Source organism: Chiroxiphia lanceolata, chromosome 5 (assembly GCF_009829145.1).
Source record: "Chiroxiphia lanceolata isolate bChiLan1 chromosome 5, bChiLan1.pri, whole genome shotgun sequence".
Taxonomy (NCBI): Eukaryota; Metazoa; Chordata; class Aves; order Passeriformes; family Pipridae; genus Chiroxiphia; species Chiroxiphia lanceolata.
Genome location: NC_045641.1, coordinates 35,428,476 through 35,448,236, shown reverse-complemented (window position 1 = coordinate 35,448,236; position 19,761 = coordinate 35,428,476). Strand labels below are relative to the sequence as shown.

The 19,761-nt window shown below is 38.5% G+C and overlaps 1 protein-coding gene and 1 long non-coding RNA gene across 5 annotated transcripts in view; one reads left to right on the top strand and one right to left on the bottom strand.

The window, feature by feature from the left end:
* Window positions 1-5,578: 5,578 nt before the first annotated feature.
* Window positions 5,579-19,761, bottom strand: part of LOC116787463 — a 29,295-nt gene continuing 15,112 nt past the window's right edge. For 3 of the 4 annotated variants that reach the window (XR_004357302.1, XR_004357304.1, XR_004357303.1), the window contains one exon: window positions 18,511-19,664. This is a non-coding gene — a long non-coding RNA (uncharacterized LOC116787463). Of the gene's footprint in view, window positions 6,034-18,098; window positions 19,665-19,761 lie in introns of those variants that run through there. The other variant, XR_004357305.1, reaches the window with a different exon arrangement.
* Window positions 14,441-17,868, top strand: IFNG (interferon gamma). Its single transcript, XM_032689082.1, has 4 exons — window positions 14,441-14,654; window positions 16,439-16,507; window positions 16,867-17,046; window positions 17,717-17,868. The coding sequence occupies exons 1-4, from the start codon at window positions 14,532-14,534 to the stop codon at window positions 17,840-17,842; spliced, it is 498 nt and encodes a 165-aa protein (XP_032544973.1). The 5' UTR covers window positions 14,441-14,531; the 3' UTR covers window positions 17,843-17,868.

Genomic DNA, 19,761 nt, shown 5'->3' with positions numbered 1-19,761 from the left:
CTTATTCAGCCATACTTTCAACCGAGCTGATGAGAAGGAAACAACTTCCTTGAAGTAGCCATGGTGCAGAGAGGGGTTTTGTTTGCTTGTTTCTCCTAAAGGTTCAATGAGTAGTAGTTAACAGCAGAATATACGGTGATGGTTTTATTGTCTTAGGTGAAGCTTGTAGCCCACGTCCATCGTTAATAAAGCATCACCAATTATTTCCTGTTTTCTCCCTCACAGCTTGAAAGATGAAGTGGTTTGTGCCAGCCCAGCACATTGCCCCTAACCACATGCGAAGAACCCACTGACGTCTCCTAGACAAATTTTGTCATGTCAGTATAAATGTTTTCTCTGTTCCTGTATAGCGATTAAGGAATAACTAGCAGCACTTTCCAAGTGATGAAGAAAGCTCACAGAGATAAACCACAGGTACCTTAAATTAGTCATTTGATAAAACTATTTACAAGCGAGCCTCCTAGATGTGAGGAAAAAAATTCTTTGTGAATGAGAAACCGCAGGCTGTCAGTGGAAAAGACAATTTGTTTTCTACCCACAGTAGGGGAAAGAGTGCTTCATATACAACGATACCCATGAGGGCTTGCAGATGTGAATCCCAAGCCAGAGGACAACTGAGGTGGGGAAGGAGAAGGGCAGCCCATGCCAACCATCAATTTGGAGTCTCTTGGGCAGGTACCATGTGTTGACCTTGCTCCACAGAGGCTCCCCTGTTCTCTCCTTCCTTTCCTGCATGCAAGAGGGCCACGACATGAACAAAAACAGGATGACCATGCTTCTTAGTTTCAGGCTGTTCCTGAAGTCTTGGGGCAAGCTTGAGGTCTGTGTGGGAATGGAGGATGGTTTCTCACTCTATGAAACGTTGAGGCTTTTTTTACAAAAATTTCCCACTCCACTTAAGCATAACCAAGAGCATTCAAAGTTTGGAGAAATTGCAGGGTTGCAAAAGGACACAAAAAGGGGGTGTAGCATCAGGTGCAGAGCTGCAATCTGAGTCAGTGAATTCGCCTCACTGAGACCAGTGGGCTTGCATGCCCTGTACTCCTGAAAAGGTCTGCTGATACCAAAGGGTAATTGAGGCAAACATCTTTCTGACATGAACCATACTCAACTGATAGATATGTTCAGCACAATCTGATTTCAGACCATGGGAAGCAAGATTCTGGTGCTTATTCTTCTGCATAGAGAAAAAACAAGTGACTCTTTGGGGGAGGTTTTACAGAAGGAAGGGAGGAGGCCACACTAATGTACTGGATAACTGCAATCTATTAAAGTGTTTCCCAGACCTCGACTCCAGAATAAGTGTTTCACTGAGTGTAAAAAAACTGAATTGTTATAAACTGCATATGTTGTAGTATGGCAAATAAAGTGAACATAGGTGCTCAACTCACCCATGAGTGACGACTACTGAGAGGAAACAGAGTGCAGTAATTTCTGCATGTGGTTTCACTATTGATATTCTGCTCCAGCTTTTCATTTCTTTGAAATATTGGAATATTGCAAAGGATTTAAGGAAAAGTCATAAGAAAATGTACCCTCTGGTACAAGACACTAAACAGATCAGTTCAATCCCACTTATGAGAGGGAAGATAAAAAAAATCAACCAGATTGTAGTTCATCTACAGAACTGACTTCATAAGATACACTAAGACAGAAGAAAGCACAGCAAAGTTATACTCTTCAGTATTAAAATCAGGAAATTCAATTAGCCTGAAACTAGCTAACTAGCTGAAATAAGACAGCCATTCACCAGACCAACTGGTACAAATGATCACTTTTAAGACTGTAAATGAAATGTCTAAGTTTCTTTATAAGTTGGTATCTGCAACCCTGTGCAGATACCGAGCACAGGGTTGGAACGAGGCGATTTGAAGTTTTGTACCTATGAACCCTTCTTTGTTTTTTTGGAAAGGCTGTTGCAAAGCTTCACACTTATTGCCAGAAGTCTTTAATTTCTGGTCTAAATTTTCTCACAGACAGTTTATAGACATTTTCTCTAATATCAGTTTATTCTGTTATCTTACATCACTTACTGAATTTGCTGTTTACCCACTCTAATGTAGTTCAGATAACAATTAGATTTTTTCTCAGCCTTTATTTATCTGAAGTTGAACAAGGCAGACTCTTCTAGACTTCTTTTATGAAACAGGAGCTTTCTACTTGTTTTCTGGACCATTTCTTGCTTGAACTAATCTGTAGCACTGGGTTAACACACAACTGTACATTGGCATTGCTCCCTTCCTCAATCTTCTGGAAACACCTTGCCCAGTTAACATTCATAGCATCCATTTCTATTGCAGCATTGCCTGGGTGGTGCCTGGGATGAGTGATGGCACCATGGAGTTGTTATCCTTCTCCAAAGGGTGTCCTCCCAACTTCTTCTGACTATAAGCCACACACCCTGACTGACACACAATCATGTATCTCCCTATTTTATTAATTCCATCCTTGAGTAAACCAAATTCTTCTCACTTCAGTTTGCCTTTGATTGAACCCACGCTTTCCCCTCCTTGTCTTTAATGGTTCATTATTTCATAATTTGTTCTAAAACTTTGCACATCACTCTTGTCAGACAACATATCTGTTTCTGCCTTGCTTGTAATTTCTCCCTTTCTTAGTGACAGCTATTACACTTTGTGTTCTCCAATCTGAAATGCTACCAATCTTCAATGGATGGATTAAAATTTCTCTCTAATGCAACTGCAATTTTATGCGCCCGTTTGTTCCGTTTGTTTCCTTGATGGGAGAACCTTTAACTCTACCTTCCTGCTCATGCTTTTGCCTTAGAGGAGATTGTTTCCATTCCTGTTGCCCTCAGTCATCTTGAATTTACTTCTGTGTTTTATTTCAGTAAATCTCAAAATAATCTTTCTCACCTATTACATTCACCAATGCTTCTTAATGTCCCTGTTCTTATTAAAAATTGACATGAATTCTCTATTTAATTTGGGGTTTGAACGCATACAAACATCCAGCCCACTCTTAATCTGCATCAACCTCACTTCTTTCCTTATGCTCCTCTTGTTTTCATTATGATTACTTCTGTTTTTAAATGGGCTGATTTGTTGTGAATTTGGGAAGTTAGTTCATGCCCCTTTTTGACACCTGAGAGGCATTTGTCACTGCTGATCAGGCCTCTTCTCCGTCCTTCAGGGTCCTTCTATCCTGTTGTGGTTCTTGAGGAAGTGGTTGGGTTGGCTGCTCTCATCAGAATAGTATCACAGAAAAGCCTAGGAGCCCTGGAGATACCTGGTCCAACCTTCTGCTGTGAGTGGATTAAGTTACCTAAGGACCCTATCAAACCCAGTGTTGAATACTTGAAACTGAGTTTTGCCACTTCTTTGGGAAACCCACTCTGACATTTACTTTTTCTTATGCTGAAGATCCTCCTGAGGCAACTTGAGCCTGTTGCACCCTGTCCATTCATCGCGCATCTGTGTGAAAAGAATACCTCCATCTTCTTTGTAACTACCCTTTGGGTAGTAGAAAACTGTAATTAGATACCCCTGAACCTTCTTGTCTTGTGGTCAGACAAACACAATTCCTTCAGTCTTTCTTCATAAGCAGAGATCTTCAACCCTCTAATCACATTAGAGGCCATTGGTAGAACCTTCTTCCACTTTTCAGTGTCTCTCTTGAGCTGGGGAGACTATACTGGGTGAGTCTCTACTGGGGAGACTAAGCTGGGTGCACTAGACCATTCATGTTGGGTTCTTAAACATTTCAGATAAGATTAGGAATTGTTGCAAGATAACTTACGTTTTCATTAGCAAAATGCGCAATACTATAGGAGCAGATTAGTAAGTTAAAAAAATTGGCATTGAGGACCCAACTTCCAGATTGTGTTTGAGATTATTTTGAACTAGCTCTACTCTGGTCCTGTGCCCTGAGCTCATGTTAACAATTGGAGAACACCAAGAGAGTTTCTGAAAACATTTACCAGATTTATTTTATCTGAAAGGAACTAATTTTTGGAGACTCCAAGCGTGCTCCCAAATGCAACTCAAATTTCAGTGAGTGGTGATCAGGAGACTTGTTTTAAGTTGCCATGTGTAGAACAATTGGCATACTAACGTAGAGTATCTCACTGATATGTCATTTTAACTTATATGGGCAGGAAAAAAATTATAAGCCAGTCTGAAACGTCTTTGGTAATTTTTTTTTAGCAACTATTGTACCAGAATTGCTGGTTTTCCAAAAGGAAATTCTCTTATGGAAAGGCAAGAGCAGTTCAAGTGCACTGATGGAAACCAGAGTTGGTGTGCCTGAATTCTGAGCCCTTTGAAGTTGAAACTCAACTTGTATATTTACTTATGCAAAGCTGTGAAAGGGCTGTTGTACTTTACCTGTGCACATGGAGGCAGAGGTAGACCACCACAGCTAAAACCTGGTGTGTCACGGCTCCTCTGCTACAGATATCCACACTAACTAGATTAGAATAAACCAACAATAGTGTCGTGACACATATACAGTTTCTCCTTCAATTTTACTGCACAGAAATACACAGAATAGGCTGATGTGGCAAACCAGACATATAGAAGAAGGATGAAGTAAGAGTCTAGAGCCCTTTACACATTAATATGAAACAGTAAGATTAGTTTAAGTGGGAGGGGAAAGTTCCTTTCACAACTCTTTTTCGTAAGTTTTGGAAGTTTTTCATAATTGCCATATAGACTTTCCTAGATATTAATAACTCTCAAATAATAGATAAAATTAATACTCTTTCACAACAACCAAACAGTGGTGCTAGGAAACCTATTCCCCCCTTTATGGTAACTGACTCATATAGAATTTAAAATACGAACACATGGCCCATTGCAGTGAATGAATCCATGCTGAGACAGACTTTGTCCAGGCAGAACTAACTTGTAACTTTATTACCCCATATATATACAGAATACGAGTCTGAGCTATCAAGCCAGGCCAGGTGTTTGTTATCCCCACACTTACTACACAAGCCCACGCGACTGCTTTCAGTCACAAAGAACATGCTTCAAGCAGCTTTCCAGCTTGATCTTGTCATTCTTTTCATATGCACTATTCTTAGCTCTGGCTCGCTCAGGACCACAACATTTTTACTTCAGTATTTTATTTTTCTTCTTTTATCATCCAAGTGGCCAGTGCTGTCTGTCCAGATGCTTGTACAGCCCCTCATCAGTAGAGCAATCTTGCTGTTGCTTAGCTGTCAAATTTAATGAAGGTGGCAGGAGTTTAATTAGCTCTGAGACTTTTGAGCCTCTCGAATTCAAAAGAAATACCTGACTTTGCTCAGAAGTTACTGACAAGGAAGGAATTAACATCTAATAAAACTGCCTAAGTCTCATTTCCTTAGGAAAAAAGATTAGCAACCCAACCTGCCACAGTACCTACATTTTGACTACTTTAAAGTATGCTACTTGAGATTGTATTTTGTTATTTTTGAAAATAATGCTTTTGTAGTTTTGGAAACAAAATATTTGTTTGCTTCACTATCTTTTTAAAAACTTGCTTTATCTTAGTTTGGGGTCAGATACTCATTAGACTCTTAAAAAAAGCAACGGAAATGTAGTTCTCTCCTTTCTTGTTTTTGTGTTTTTGGTTTGGTTTGGTTCGGGTTTTTGTTTGCTTTTTTGTTTTTTCATTTAAAAATAGTTATTACTAGCTAGTTCAGTCTTTACATTGCCTTAAGAGGATTAGTGGGTGTTCATTCAGAGCACTTCACAGTTGTTAGTCCAGGCCTTTGAAAAAGGAAGATACACAACTTTAAAATAAAGTGCATCTGCACTTGACTCACAGTAGCTTTTCTATAGGCAGACTTATTTCCTGTGGAGATGAAGAGGAAATGTTCTTAGGGTGTGAAGTACCTTCTTCATTTTTTAACTACTAAAAAGCAAAGGTCTTGCGTATTTCTTCTTTCACTTTAAATTTGGAATCTAACTGGAAAGTCTTCGCAAGCAGACTCCTCTCATGAAGTTCTGTTCTAAGTAAAATGTTATCCATCGATGAATTTCTTGTATGCCTGACTTTCTGGTGTTCTCGTACGTGTTCTGGAGGCTGGATGAAAACAGGTAGGACCAAACCTGTGATCTGATTTGCTTTTTTTCTGTGAGTAGAAATGACTAGCTTGCTTAGTCACACAATTATGAATGGCACTAAAGAGAATGGTGGGTAAGGGGAATCCCCACCAAACTGTCTCTTGGACTGTTTTAGAAGAGAAGATTGCACCACGCAGTAGATTTCTTCTAGGAAATGTCCTATGCATGTTTCCAAATGGTTGTGGCAGAAAATGCCCACTCTGTAGGCTGGTTTCAAACACTTAATGGATATTTTCTTACTGATGCTTCAAACACATCATTGACTTACCCACCAACATGTGCCCACACCCACACACTTGTGTTTGCACATATATATGTTATAATTATTATAAATTTTGTAGGGAATAACATGAAAATTATCAGATTCCCCCCCATGATCACATTTCAACTTGAAATATTCAATAAGAAATTAAAGCATCACTGCATTGCTCTCACATCTGTTTTCTTCCAAATTTAAATACAAATATTAATTTCTAACAATAAATGTCTGTATGATAAAGTACTTAAACTGTGAAAACAAATGCAACTGTAAAATGGAAACTCGAATGGCACTTCAATTCCTTGCTAAAAACTAGACCAAAAAGCTCCAATGCAAATAAAAGCCAACAGCACAGAAAATCTGTGTAAGGAGAAGGAATGAATCACAAAACCCAATAAGTGGAGAAAATTCTACAAACATAATGAGAGTAATATGAGCAGGGCTGGCTCACTGACAGGTTGACGGTCTGAAAAGTACCATTTTGATTTAGTATTGACAATGTATGCGAAGTATTAGGTTGATTGAGGGCTATGATTTCCAATGTTATCAATCTGCAATGAATTGTCAGCAGAGTTTGTGCTATTTCATGAGGTTGCATGCTGGCCTCTGATGAGGTCAACGGACTGACCTAGCACATATAGAAATCAACAGCTGATCCAAGATCCAGCATCCTTTGGTCTTGTCTCTTTAAAAATCTTTTGAAAAAGAGACATGGGGTATTATCACACATACTTGGATAGAGAAGTTCAGATGGCTTCTTGCTTCTTTCAGAGGTGGATCTGATCCTTTGAAAATGAAACCGAATAGTAGACCTTTGTGTGAAAACACCAGAGGTCTCGGTATGGAGAGTTACTAAAGTATAGAGGAAAATTTACACTCATTTACCAGGAATTGGGGAAAGACACTGTGAGCAATACATGTGATATTTTTTCTATCTATTAATATACAGCAAACATAGACATATGCATATATATTCACAGGAAACATCAGAAAGTCAGAACCACAGACAATATACCAAGTTACAGTGGAATTGTTTTCTTAATGAATTAACTCTCTCAAAGTGCATTAAAATATTACCTTAAAACTCATGGAAATATTTGTGGAAAAGGTTATGGAAATACTAGCATGCTTGTCTTATGAAGAGTAGGGCTATTATGGAATCATAGAATATGCAGAGTTTGAAAAATTAGAAAATGTATTTCAAAGGTCTTATGAAAGAACACTGAAACAATTATGTTTAAATCATATCTTTTTCTATTTACCTTATTCTGCTTTTAGAAATTCTTGTTTTCCCTGTTTTTCCTGCAACCATGATGATTAAAAAGTGATTAGGAAAAAATCCCAACACCAAAACTCTAAAATAAACCCTGCGATTCATGAAATCACTTAAGACAAGAAGCTGAGGTTTTAAAGTGGAAAAAATACTGTAAGATCCATAATATAATGCTCAGAATCAGCAGTACCTTCAAAGGATATTATGGTGCTGAAAGAAGAAAACTATCAAGAGTATTTTACTCCTCATGAGTATTTTACTCCTCATGGAAAAATGAAGAAGATCTTGTGAAAATGGAAGATTTTATGCAGAAAAACCTGTAGACACTCTGTGATTATAGCACAGGTGGTATGTTTTATAATACCAGCCATACTTCGGGTTGCTGCTGTGCCAACAGTTGTGCTGCTTTTCCATTGGCATGGACTCAAACTAAATATGAATAAGATTTGGAATTTTATCTATTTTATGGGCAATAGATTTTAATCAGGAGTTGGATACGTGGACAGATTCTAAACAGTAGAATCCTAGAGTAAAAACACACACCATGTTTGTCCATCACTGTCTTCTACAATGCCATCATTATTTTCCATACTTTACTACAAAAAAAATAGTATTTCAGAATTGCACCTGCCTTTCTCATGGTTAGCTCCCACTATTAGCTTATAGTTCCTATAACATTCATACATGCAGACTGTGTATTTTTTGAGATCTGGAAAACCTGTTTGTACCAATCTGAAATATGGCACAAGAAATAAGAAGGAATATTTGGTCTCCATTACATGTTGCATTCCATACACAATCAGCAATGAGAAAATGTATGTTACAGGTCCCTCTTTCCAGATTCATAATATGTCAGTTGAACAGTCTTTCAAGGAAAGGAATAGAAGGCAGCATTATGCTGATTTTATAAACAGGGACATTAACAGCTATTAATAAGGACAGATGTTCTGAGAAAAATATTTGTTATCATCTCTATACTCTCCAGAAAATTATTTTAACATGTGTCCTGAATATTCATAATATGCTATTTCTGGAGTCTCTTGACAATAGAGAGCTGATAGTCGTACAGTTAAGAATTACCAAAAAGTCCACAATGGTGTTGGAGAAAGGCCTGCCCGGAACAACTATTCATGGTTATCCTCTTGTTCTTGAGCAAAGTAAAAGCTTAAAGTCCTACTTACAGGATGGATGAGTACCCAGACCATGAGGGGGTGAGTTAGTTCCTCTTGATAATTCAGAAATGAATAATTAGTGTTTGATGGGGAAAGGTTTCCCCAATCTATATACTTCTTTCCATCCTGCATGAGTTTTACCAAATTAAAAAACTTAAGGGAACTACAAAACAGATGGCTTGTGTCACTCAAGGTACCATGATTTTAATAATTTTGAACTTTCACTCCAATCACTTTGCACCCATCAGCTCATTACCTATCTGGAAATCTGTCTAACATCACTGAGTGTTAGTTTCCTCTTCCCTTTCGTTGTAAGACTCAACAGTTAATGTGTGTGAGCAATTTTGTTATTGGAAAGAGGGATCAATAATACGCATTTTCACATTGCCAGTTGCATGCAGACGGGAGTATGTAATGGAGACCAAAGGGTCTTCCTTGTGTCACATTTCAGGTGGTACAAACTGGTTTTTCAATTCTCTGAAACAATAGAATCTCCAAAAAGTCCTTGGAATGGGCAAAATACAGTGTTTTGTTTAGAAAATTGTCAAAACAGGTAATTTTGAGCATTTCAGCGCTTCCCTTTGCCCTGGAAGCTTATTCTTACAAGACACAGTAGATGTTTTCTGCCAACATTATCCCTACTGATCATTGGAAACATCCTTTAAATCACAGAGATTCAGTGGTCACAAGGAATAGATAACTACATTCTTCATGATGTGTAACATTGATGAAGCATATAATTATTTGTAGGAGAGTGGTGGGTTGCTTTTTTTTTATTTTTATTTTTAGTTTGGTTGTTGGTAGTGGTGGTGATGGTGTTTGTTTTTGTTGTTTTGGGGGGATTTTGTGTTTTTGTGGGGGGAGTTTTTTGTTAATTTGTTTTTTTCTTTTTGCTGTAGGAAAAATGGGAAAATGACAGTATTACAATGTGTTTACAAGGGTCAGTTGCAAAGTCATAGAATAATAAAATGATTTGGGTTGGAAGGGATCTTAAAGATCATCTAGTTCCAACCCTTATGCCATGGGCAGGGAACCTTACACTAGACCACGTTGTTCAGAGACCCATCTAACCTGGTCTTGAATATTTCCAGGGATGGGGAATCCACAACTTCTCTGGCCCACATGTTACAGTATCTCACCACCCTCACAGTAAAGAATTTCATCCTAATACCTAGTATAAACCTTCCCTCTGTCACTTTGAAGGCATTTCCCCTTGTCCTATGACTACATGCTCTTGCAAAAAGTCCCTTGCTGGCTTTCTTGTAAGTCCCCTTAGTCCCCCCTAGTCATGAAGCCTGATTATCAAGGCTTTGCAGAAAATAGTAACATGAATAACAATGCTTAGTAATTACATAGCACTGGTACAAGGTGTAGGCAAGGTTTACATCGCTTAACACCCTCAAGTGTGTCAACACCTGCCCTTCACCCCTCCTCCCCAGCACTGTGAAGGAGGAACCAAAGGAGTTTGTTGCTTTATGAGAAAAGGAGACTAAGAGGTGAAGTGTGATATAAAGTCAGAACAACTCAGAGAGGGTTTTCCAACCATGAGCTGCTTCCTTTGGGCAGTGGTAATAGAGGAAGTCACTAAATTTTAGAGAAATAAAAGTCTGGTGGGGTTCTGCTGAACTAGCATGGGCAGTTGCTTACTAACCACTCTGCCAGCACCCTGAGGAGTATGCATAAAACAAAAAATGAAAGGGAAAAAGCTGTAATCAGTGGTCATGGTGAAATTTGACATGACTTTGCAGGGCCATCATTGGGTATTTGGTTTAAGGTGTTGTATGAACAGAAGGGTGTGAAACCTCTGCTTTGCATGAAGAGTCAGATGACTTCCAGGTAGAAAAATGAAAAAATGCCTTAGTTTCATTTCATGCTGTGTTTGGAAGAGATGATGGTCCAGCTGTGACCACGGAGTCATACATGAGGACCACGTCAATTCTATGCAACACAGGACTTTTCAATAGCATTCAGACATCTCTTTCAGCTAGATTAGGAGTAGTGCTCAGACAAAGAGCTTGTGTTGGTGCTGGGTGTTCAATCCTCTCCAGCATGCACTCAGTAGATATCTGCCAAGAAGCACAAATAAAATATTGGAAACTCTTACACCCTTGACTTTGTGTCATAAAGGGCAGATATTTTCAGGATCCTCCCCTGTGTGGTTTTTAACCCCACTTATTCTCAGGAAAGGCAGAGCAGAGGAGCCATCTAAACCTGGGCCTTCTCTTCAATCTGACACTTCACAGTTCTTGGGCAACAAAACATACACTGGGCAATGGTGACCTGGTTTATCACTTCTGGGTGGAATAGATAACAAAACAGGATTGGAAGATACATAGGACCAGTAGGACTCAAGGACTCTCATGTTCTGACCGTCTGCTCTAGGCCGTTGCCTAATTTCAAAATGATTTGCAGAGATGTGCTATTGTATGTCAACAGGAGAGAACCTTATGGGACAAATATGTCAACATTAACATGACACCATTTATTCAAATGTAAGGGATTTGGAAAAGGGATCCTAAATTTCTCTATTAAAATACATTTCTGTCCAACTGATGATTTATCGCAGAACATTCAATACTTTATGTGATAATTTGAATGTGGAGATAAGTAAAAGGCCTAAATGTAGCCTCTACAGGCAGGAGAGCGTACCTAGAAGTCAGACCCGCACTCAGAAGATAGTGTGACAGAGCTTGATGTCATGGCTTTCTTTGTTCTTTGCTTAATTTCTTGCCTCAGTTTATGATACAATACTTGTAGCACTGCAGAGTAGGTAAAGGACCAGAATGGGACTGGGACACCCTATTTTGTTCCTAGATTTACCTTTCCTAGATGCTGAATGATCATGAATGATACCATTGCTCTGTCCTTCTATTTTCTTACCTGCAAAATTGGATGCATGGCAGTGGCCTCCTGAAATGTGAGGAGATTTAGTGATCAAATTAGCCATATAACCCCCCAAAACTCAGCATCTACAAAAGCTGAGTTGGAAAAATAATTTCTTTCTGATACTTCACCCCCCATTTATTCTTAGAAGTTTAGTAGCAGTGTCAGATGAAAGAGGGGTCACTTGGGAGATACAGCCTGCTCTGGATGAGATGCATGTCTGACAGATTTAGCAGGGCAGTCTAATCCAGCACAGTCACTCTGGGCGAATAGTTCTCTGTAGAGGGCAGTATTACTGACTTAATATATCAGTTCCTGGAATCTTCTGCCTGGCTGGGTAATTACAGCAATTCATTGCGTTCAGTTGTGTTGTGTTTTGTCCTCAACATGTTAAGAAGATCAAAGTGTTTAAGTAATGAATCTCTTCCCAAACTCCCTGCTTGCAGCTCTTCTTTACACACTCTCCAGTAATTCAACAGAAAAGCACTGCTCAAATTAAGCCCTTTTTGCCAAATTAGGCAAAAATTTGGATTGATGACCCAGTCTACCTTCTAGCCGTGTGTTTCTGACAGCATAAAGAGTGCCGTATGTGACTAGAATCAGTTTCCCTCTGCCTCTTAACGTGTCTCTTCCAGCACTTTGCCAAAGAATTGCTCTATAGACTCGTGGCCAGTCACTGAACCTCAGTATGTGCCCCATCTTGTAAAATATGCTTTATTTTCCTGTATGTATGAAACTACATGTAGCTGTGCCATAATATGTCATTTGACTCTGCTTGCCTTGCATAGCAATCCAGATGTTTCAACATTACCTGTTCAGTGTGCTGTTCATAGGTCTGTTCATAGATCTGTTCAGTGTGCTGATGTTCGTGAGTTCAATTTGAACTGTAAGTCCACTTTGAATCTTGGTGGGACCACCATTCTTGCCAAGCCATCCAATACCTCCAAGCCATCCTTGGAGGTATTTAAAAGACATATAGATGTGGTGCTTGGGAACTTGGTTTAGTGATGGACTTAGTAGTGCTAGATTAGCAATTGCACTCAATGATTTAAGGGTCTTTTCCAAACTAAATGATTCTATGATTCTGATTTCTTGCATAGAATTATAAAATCAAAATGGTTTGGGTTGGAAGGGACTTTTGAAGATCATCTATTTCAACCCCTCTGCCATGGGTGGGCATGTTAACTTTGCATTTATTTACAGATCTTTGAAGCATCCTTGAATTATCACCTTACCTTCATGTCAACACTTCCAGCAATCAAGTTATTGTTTAATCAGTTTTAACTTCTTAAACTAAAACCAAGATGTGTGTTGCATAGTGCTACTATCCCAAGCAGATTACAGCCCTAATTGTTGTGCAGTACCACTGTACCTGTTGTGAGGTGTGTCCCATCTGTTTATGCTGCTGTTCCCAGAGAGATGTAGCATTCAGCTTTTGGGCCTGCGATTGTTGGTGAAATTTGCTTCTTGTGCCTGTAAAATGGCAATTCCCTGTTTGCAATGGTTCTAGTAGCCTAGATCTCTTCCACAGATGATCAAACTGCAGATGAAAAATATTTAGTGGTATTAGTGGTCATTTGCTGAAATAGGAGGAGTTGCTGGGGAACAGCAGAGCTTCTTGCAAGGAATACCTAAGAGCCATGTAGAGCTGTGCTGAAGAGTTCAAATATATCTGTTGGGGGCCAGTTTAATTCTCATCTGTTTCTTACGAACTACAGATATCTTTCACTTCACCTGTATGAACTGAGCCTGCAAGTGCCCTCTTCCTGGTCTACTTTCTTTTCTTTTTCCCTGTAGGCTCCTTCTTTCTTTCCCTTTTATGCTCCTGCCTACCCTGCATTAATATACTACAGCCTAAAATTATCTGATTTGTTCATAAGACTCTTCAGAGTAAGCTCTTATCTGATTATATCCATCAAAGCAGCATTTAAACATATAAAAACATTTTCCTCAGCTGTCATTAATACAGTTGTTTCAGGGTTCTGTATGCACGAGGAGATTATCCTGTCTGTCTTCTTCACCTGGGCTTATTTCTTCCATGTCTTTCATATCCTACACACATTAGTGTAAATGAATGGGAAGGTGGGGAACTTTATTATTGCCAAGCAGAAATTAATGCCTTAAGTACTAAATATTCTCCCAGAGTAGACAACCATAGAGGAATTTAATGTGACACATAATTTCATCCATGCTAGAACTTCATTTCCCCTGAGTTTATTTTGAATCTGGAGGTAAAGAATGAGAAAACAGCAGAAATACTTTTTAGACCATGGAAAGAATGCAAACAGTGTTTCCAAAAGGACAACAGTAGGAAGAGTGTTTAAATCTCTAAGTGACTCTGAAGAATGCCATGGCAATCTCAGTGGTTACTTTAAAAGAATACCAGAAATGAGTTGACTGTTATACTGACCCTTTAACCACAAAATACGATTTTTTTTTTTCAGATAGCATGTATGAATATGCTTGAGCCACAATGCATACCACTCTATCAGTACCATAATTTTCCCCCTTTCCCCAACCACGTGTAAAAGAAACTTCAGAATCTGCCACGTAAATGTTACCCATTGACGAACCACTGAAATTTTTTCCAGGACCATGCTTTAACAAAGATGCTTTCGAGGGATTCCCTTGTTCAGCCAAAAATGAAGGGTTCTTATCTAACACTATCTGGTCTAAATATACACAGCCTGTGATGACGAAATAAAAAAATTTCTAGACCAGGTATAAATACCACTGACAGGCAGATGAAGTTCATTCGTCTACTTTCTTCTAATAGAAGGCTTAACTATTAGAAGTTGAAGTACACTGCTCTTAGAACTGACATCTCCCAGAACTTATCTGAGCCATTTAACTGAACCATCACCAAGAAAATGACTTTCCAAACCTACAGCTTGTTTGTTCTGTCTATCATCATGATTTATTCTGGACGTGTTGAAAATAGATTAAATCTGCTTCAACTTCAAGATGATATAGACAAACTGAAAGCTGATTTTGTAAGTATAGTTTTCCACTGCATTTCTCTTCTCCTTCTGCTTGTGCTTTACATATCATCTGAACTTGAGCACTGCTTGACATACTCAGTATGTCCCAATAGAGGGTAATAATTGATTATATGGAATATTTTATAGCAAGAAATCTTAATGCAATGTTTGGAGAATGTATGAATATTTCTTTAATTCAAACTAGATGTAATTTATTGACTTTAAATTTTATGTTAGTAATGTTATTGGGGGGTTTAGTATTAGTTAGCAATATAAAAAAAATGGAGATGAACTTTTGCTTTAACAAATGCACTTTTGTTGCTTATTATTAGTAGCAGTAGTGTATTGCCCAAAGGTGGTTCCTACTTCTTATTCTTTTGCATCTTCCAGTCATTCCAATTCCACATCTGTGACTATGATCTGGCATAGGAATGTGATCTGGCATAGGAATGTAATCTGGCATGATATTCTTTCTTTTCAGGTAGAGTTTTCGTAACTTGATAACTGTAATGTTAATTCACCAGCCTTCATCTAGGAGGCATTAAAGTAGTTCACAGTTCAATTCAGCTGGGATTAGTCATAGAGATAGCAGATCTATAACGGAGTTACTTCTAATTAACAGCTTTTATTCTCCATATATTTTTGTTGTTTTTTTTCCTTAAATGCATGAAAGCAACTGCAACAGTCTGCTGCTATTTTCAGTTATGATTTTGTCATAATTTTGTGCAAACAACAGTTGAAATTCAGTAGTCAAAGAACCACTCTGAAGTGGTGAAGACTAGCGTGATACTTCAGTGTTTGCAGGTTGGTCGGAAAGTGGATGTAAAATTTATAATATCTTAAATTTGTTATTAGCAAAGACCAGAGAGAGTCTCACTAGGATATATATATCTCTGTTGAAGACATCCTGAGCTGTGGTGAGGTTTTTGCACTGACATTAAAACTCTGGTTCACAGCAGGTGCTCGCCACCTTTCAGAAGAACAAAACAAAGTTTGGCAGTGTGGTCAGCATGGGGAGCCAATCAGGCTAGAAGGTTTCTGTCAGCCTGCAAGTTTTCCCTTTGCACTCACTGTATTTAAATTACTAAGCAGACAAAAGAAGGAAATAGTCACTGTTGTATACAAAAAGGAAAAAAAAGAAAAGACACAGAAGAGGAAGTGATTCAATTTGCCTTTCCTTTGTAGGAGAATTGTATTGCTCTTTGTTTCCTAGAATCTGACACAGTGTGTGGCTAACATCGGATGGTTAAACGCTGTCCCTATGAGCTTCTCAGTAGCCCACTAATCTTGCATATGCTCATGCCTGATTGGGGGCTACTGGCCTATTCACCAGTTCTATAAACTATAGTTTTGTAGCAAAATTAGTTTGTTCTTTTTTCATATGAGATTTTACTAAGACTGGATGAATTTAAGGCCACAGATGACTACATACTGCTGGACTTTGACTTACCAGAAGACATGCCAAGTTCAGGCCTAATGATTCTCTAGCCAGTTGCTGTGTTTATGAGCTTTTATTTTCATCTGTCAATAGCAAAAGCATTTGGGAAAATAGATGTGTTCCACATCTCTATTTAGGTAAGCTATAGCAGAAGAAGCATTGAAAAGCAGACTAATGCCATTTTTGATACTAGACAGCCATGCAATGGGATTTGGTGCTTAGAGAAGTGAAAGCATTGTGATAGCTATAGGCCAGTGGTACAAAAATCTGGATTTTACTACTTATTTGATTAGAGAACAGAAATTTGCCTAGTGATAAGTATTGTTTGTATAACAGATATGTTTGTTCTTTGTTGCAGAACTCAAGCCGTTCAGATGTAGGTGATGGTGGATCTATCTTTACGGAGAAATTGTCAAACTGGACAGAAGTGAGTCAGAAACAGATATGAAAAAGCATCTTAGGCACTTTGCAGGGTTCTTTTGGTACAAAGCAGCTCCTAGAACCAGTATAATTAGCTGCGGTAGAATGAGCATGAGCAGAGTTCCCTTTGGTAATTTGGAAATGAGAAAAAAATCCCCATAAAAATGCTTCCTATAAGGGTCAAGGTGCTTTGTAGTGCACCATGAAATGATCTGCGATACAGACAAGCCTGGGGGTGATTTACATCTTCTTTATCATCTTGTTTCAAGTGGCAGTGAGAACCCCTGCATGCTATGTTTTATCTTCATTCATTTTCCTACTGATGAGCACTCACAGACCTTTCCTTCTGATTGTATTTTTCAACAGAGAAATGAAAAAAGGATCATCCTGAGTCAGATTGTTTCCATGTACTTGAAAATCCTTGAAACCACTGACAAGTCAAAGGCACATGTCAGGAACATATCTGAGGAGCTCTACACTTTGAAAGAAAGCCTTTCTGATGGCTCAAAGAAGATGGAATATCTCAAGAACCTGACAGAGCTTCAGGTAAGGCTCTTCCTTTGCCTCCAAGGCTCATCATGTTATATTTTCCAGTTGTGATTTGAGTTTGATTCAAGTCAATAGTGCTTCAGCAACCCATATGGTAACGCTTGTCTAGCTCACTTCACACTGGGAAACCTAATGTTTCCAGCTTCAAGGGCTGCTGCATGTCTACAGTGTGGGGTAGATCCCTGAGCCTTGCTGGAGTTTGGCAGAAAGGTGCTGACAGCACCTCCACTCAGTCTGCATGCCAGAGCTGACACTGACAGAGCCTTTGTGGTTTAGAAATTGGGTGGGAAAGTTGTGCCCAGCTAGGGCATGCTCTATGGCTTTGGAAGCACTTGGCTTATTGAGCGAGTGCCAATGGCACAAACCACTGACCTCTGCAGAGGTCTGCAGACAATACCCCAGTGGAGTTAGCTGCTTGTAACTACAGAGTAGCTCTGTTTCGCAGAATATGGCTGGTCTGTGGCATGTTGCAAGGTAGCACAGAAAGTGAAAACCAAAAATTTGTGACAAAGTGGCTCTTTGCTGTAGGAATTAGATAGAAGAGTAATTGAAAACTGCAGATGTCCATCGGTTTTACTCCAGTGGCAGGGTAGCCTGTGGGATGTGATCAGTAAAGATTATAGTTCTTGATATAACTTTCATTCCATTTGTTTTTTACTTTTAACAGGTGAATGACTCGAAAATTCAACGTAAAGCTGTGAATGAGCTCTTCAGTGTCTTACAAAAACTGGGGGATACTACAAGTTCTTCCGGAAGAAAAAGAAGACTGGTTCAGAGGCAGTGCAAATGCTAATGCCATCTTATGTTCTTTTGTACTGAGTTACTGTGCAAATCTTTTTGTAACACACCTTTTTTTATTTTAAGGTTTCTATTGAATTTTTATACATTTATTTATTAATATTTAAGTATTTTAAATAATTATTTATAAAGAAATACTGATCAAAGTATTTATATGCCCTACTATTATGTAAGAAATAACTTTGTCTTAAAATTCTGTCTATTTGTTACATGTTTGTTGACCTGAAAATACAGAATGAGACAATACTTACCCAGTTTCCATATGGAAATCTTGAAATGACATGATACGGTACCCAGCTTTCCATCTGGTGCTGTCTTTAGAGAGGGTTGTTACAAGATCAGTCTTATCATTCGTCTATTTGGCATGCAGATACAAGCATCAATAGGGGGAAGTTACTGTACTCAGAAAAACATATTCATGTCTGTTTACTACTAAACATGTCTAAATCTAAATCAAGCAAATAAACATGTTTAAAGATAAGCAAATGCTGACGCACGTTTCTGAAGGAGAGTATTGATGATTAATTGCTGGTATTTACTATTGTTATGCACTGAAGTTACCAGGATGCCAGTCTACTTAACACCGCAAGGGATTGTGACTAACTGTACTGCACTGACTTAACTTCAACTCTCAGATTAAAAAACATGCTGTTTTTTTTTTTATACTGAATAATTTAAATGTGTCTGATTTAATTTTATTTATTTGGAGGTAGTAGTATGGAAGTTTTTATCCTAAGGACTATATTTTTGTACTGGAGTATTATTAAAAACTTTGGATTTCTCAATAGAAACTTCCTGAAATTTGGATTTTAAATAATGAAAGAATAAATACATATATATATATAAAAATAATTAAAGTGTGCTTGCATGTTTGTTCACCATAATCTCTGTGAAAAGTAAAATGCTAATCTTGCTCTACATTGTCACAAAAGATGGTCCTGCCCAGATATATAAAGCACATTTTGTTTCCTCCTGCCTGTCCAAGATTTGGGAATGGATAATGTTTTAAAAGAAATCTGGCAGAAGGGTCTCAAATTCCCAAGTTTTACTTGTATCTGGATAAGGAAATATCATTTTGCTTATAAGAAGGCATTGATCATTTGAAATTTGTTGCTACTCTGATGTAAAATAAAAGACACTTCCAAATTTCTCTGCAAGTCAAAGGTGTGGAGCCTAGTCTGAGATCAACCCTTATACCAGGCTCTTTGAGAGTGGTACAAGCTGGGGCTGCTTGGAATTTGGCCACTCTCACAGGCTTGGGTTTGGGCTTCCAAATCCTCAGGTCATCAGGGATTTACCAGGCAAATTATCTGGGGCAGACTGGCTGGGCTGACTGGGAATGGGGCAGATTTTCCTTGACATTCCTGCCAACATGAGACTTCCAACTACCTCCCGAACTTGAATCAGCAAATTCCAGAAATAGCACCCTATCAAGCCCAAGTTTAGTAAGAGTAAGTCCAACAAGTTTAGTTGTAATTGTTGCAGCCCTTCTTACTCCCATGGGCCCAGCTGTCTCCCTTGTTGTAAGATACCTTCATTCAAATTCTCATTTGACAGTTGTAACAAAGTGACTCAGTAACCCTGGAGACTTGAACTGGTTTTGAAGGAAACAGCTGTTCTTGTTCATGTTCATCACAGACATGCATGTGAGATGCAAGTGAGATAACTCTGTGGGATTTCTCCTCTTCCAGGACTAACCATGAGAAGCTTCAGTAAGCATTTAACATAAGCAAGGTGTCCTTCTGTGCTCATGCTCTTTCATGAGGTATTAAGAGACTAACTGTCCTCTGGGGACACACAGCCAGCTGTAGCAAATTCTGTTGAAAAAAAAATATAAAAATATAAAAAGAAAAGAAAGAAAATGAAGAAGAAGTGAAAGAAAAAACAAGAAAGAGAAAGGGAAAGGGAAGGTTT

What these genes read in the sequence shown, in the direction of transcription:
- IFNG (XM_032689082.1), top strand. Translation starts at nt 14,532, where the DNA reads ATGACTTTCCAAACCTACAGCTTGTTTGTTCTGTCTATCATCATGATT. An exon ending in ACAAACTGAAAGCTGATTTT is followed by an intron (nt 14,655 to 16,438) that starts GTAAGTATAGTT and finishes TCTTTGTTGCAG; the next exon opens with AACTCAAGCCGTTCAGATGT. An exon ending in AATTGTCAAACTGGACAGAA is followed by an intron (nt 16,508 to 16,866) that starts GTGAGTCAGAAA and finishes ATTTTTCAACAG; the next exon opens with AGAAATGAAAAAAGGATCAT.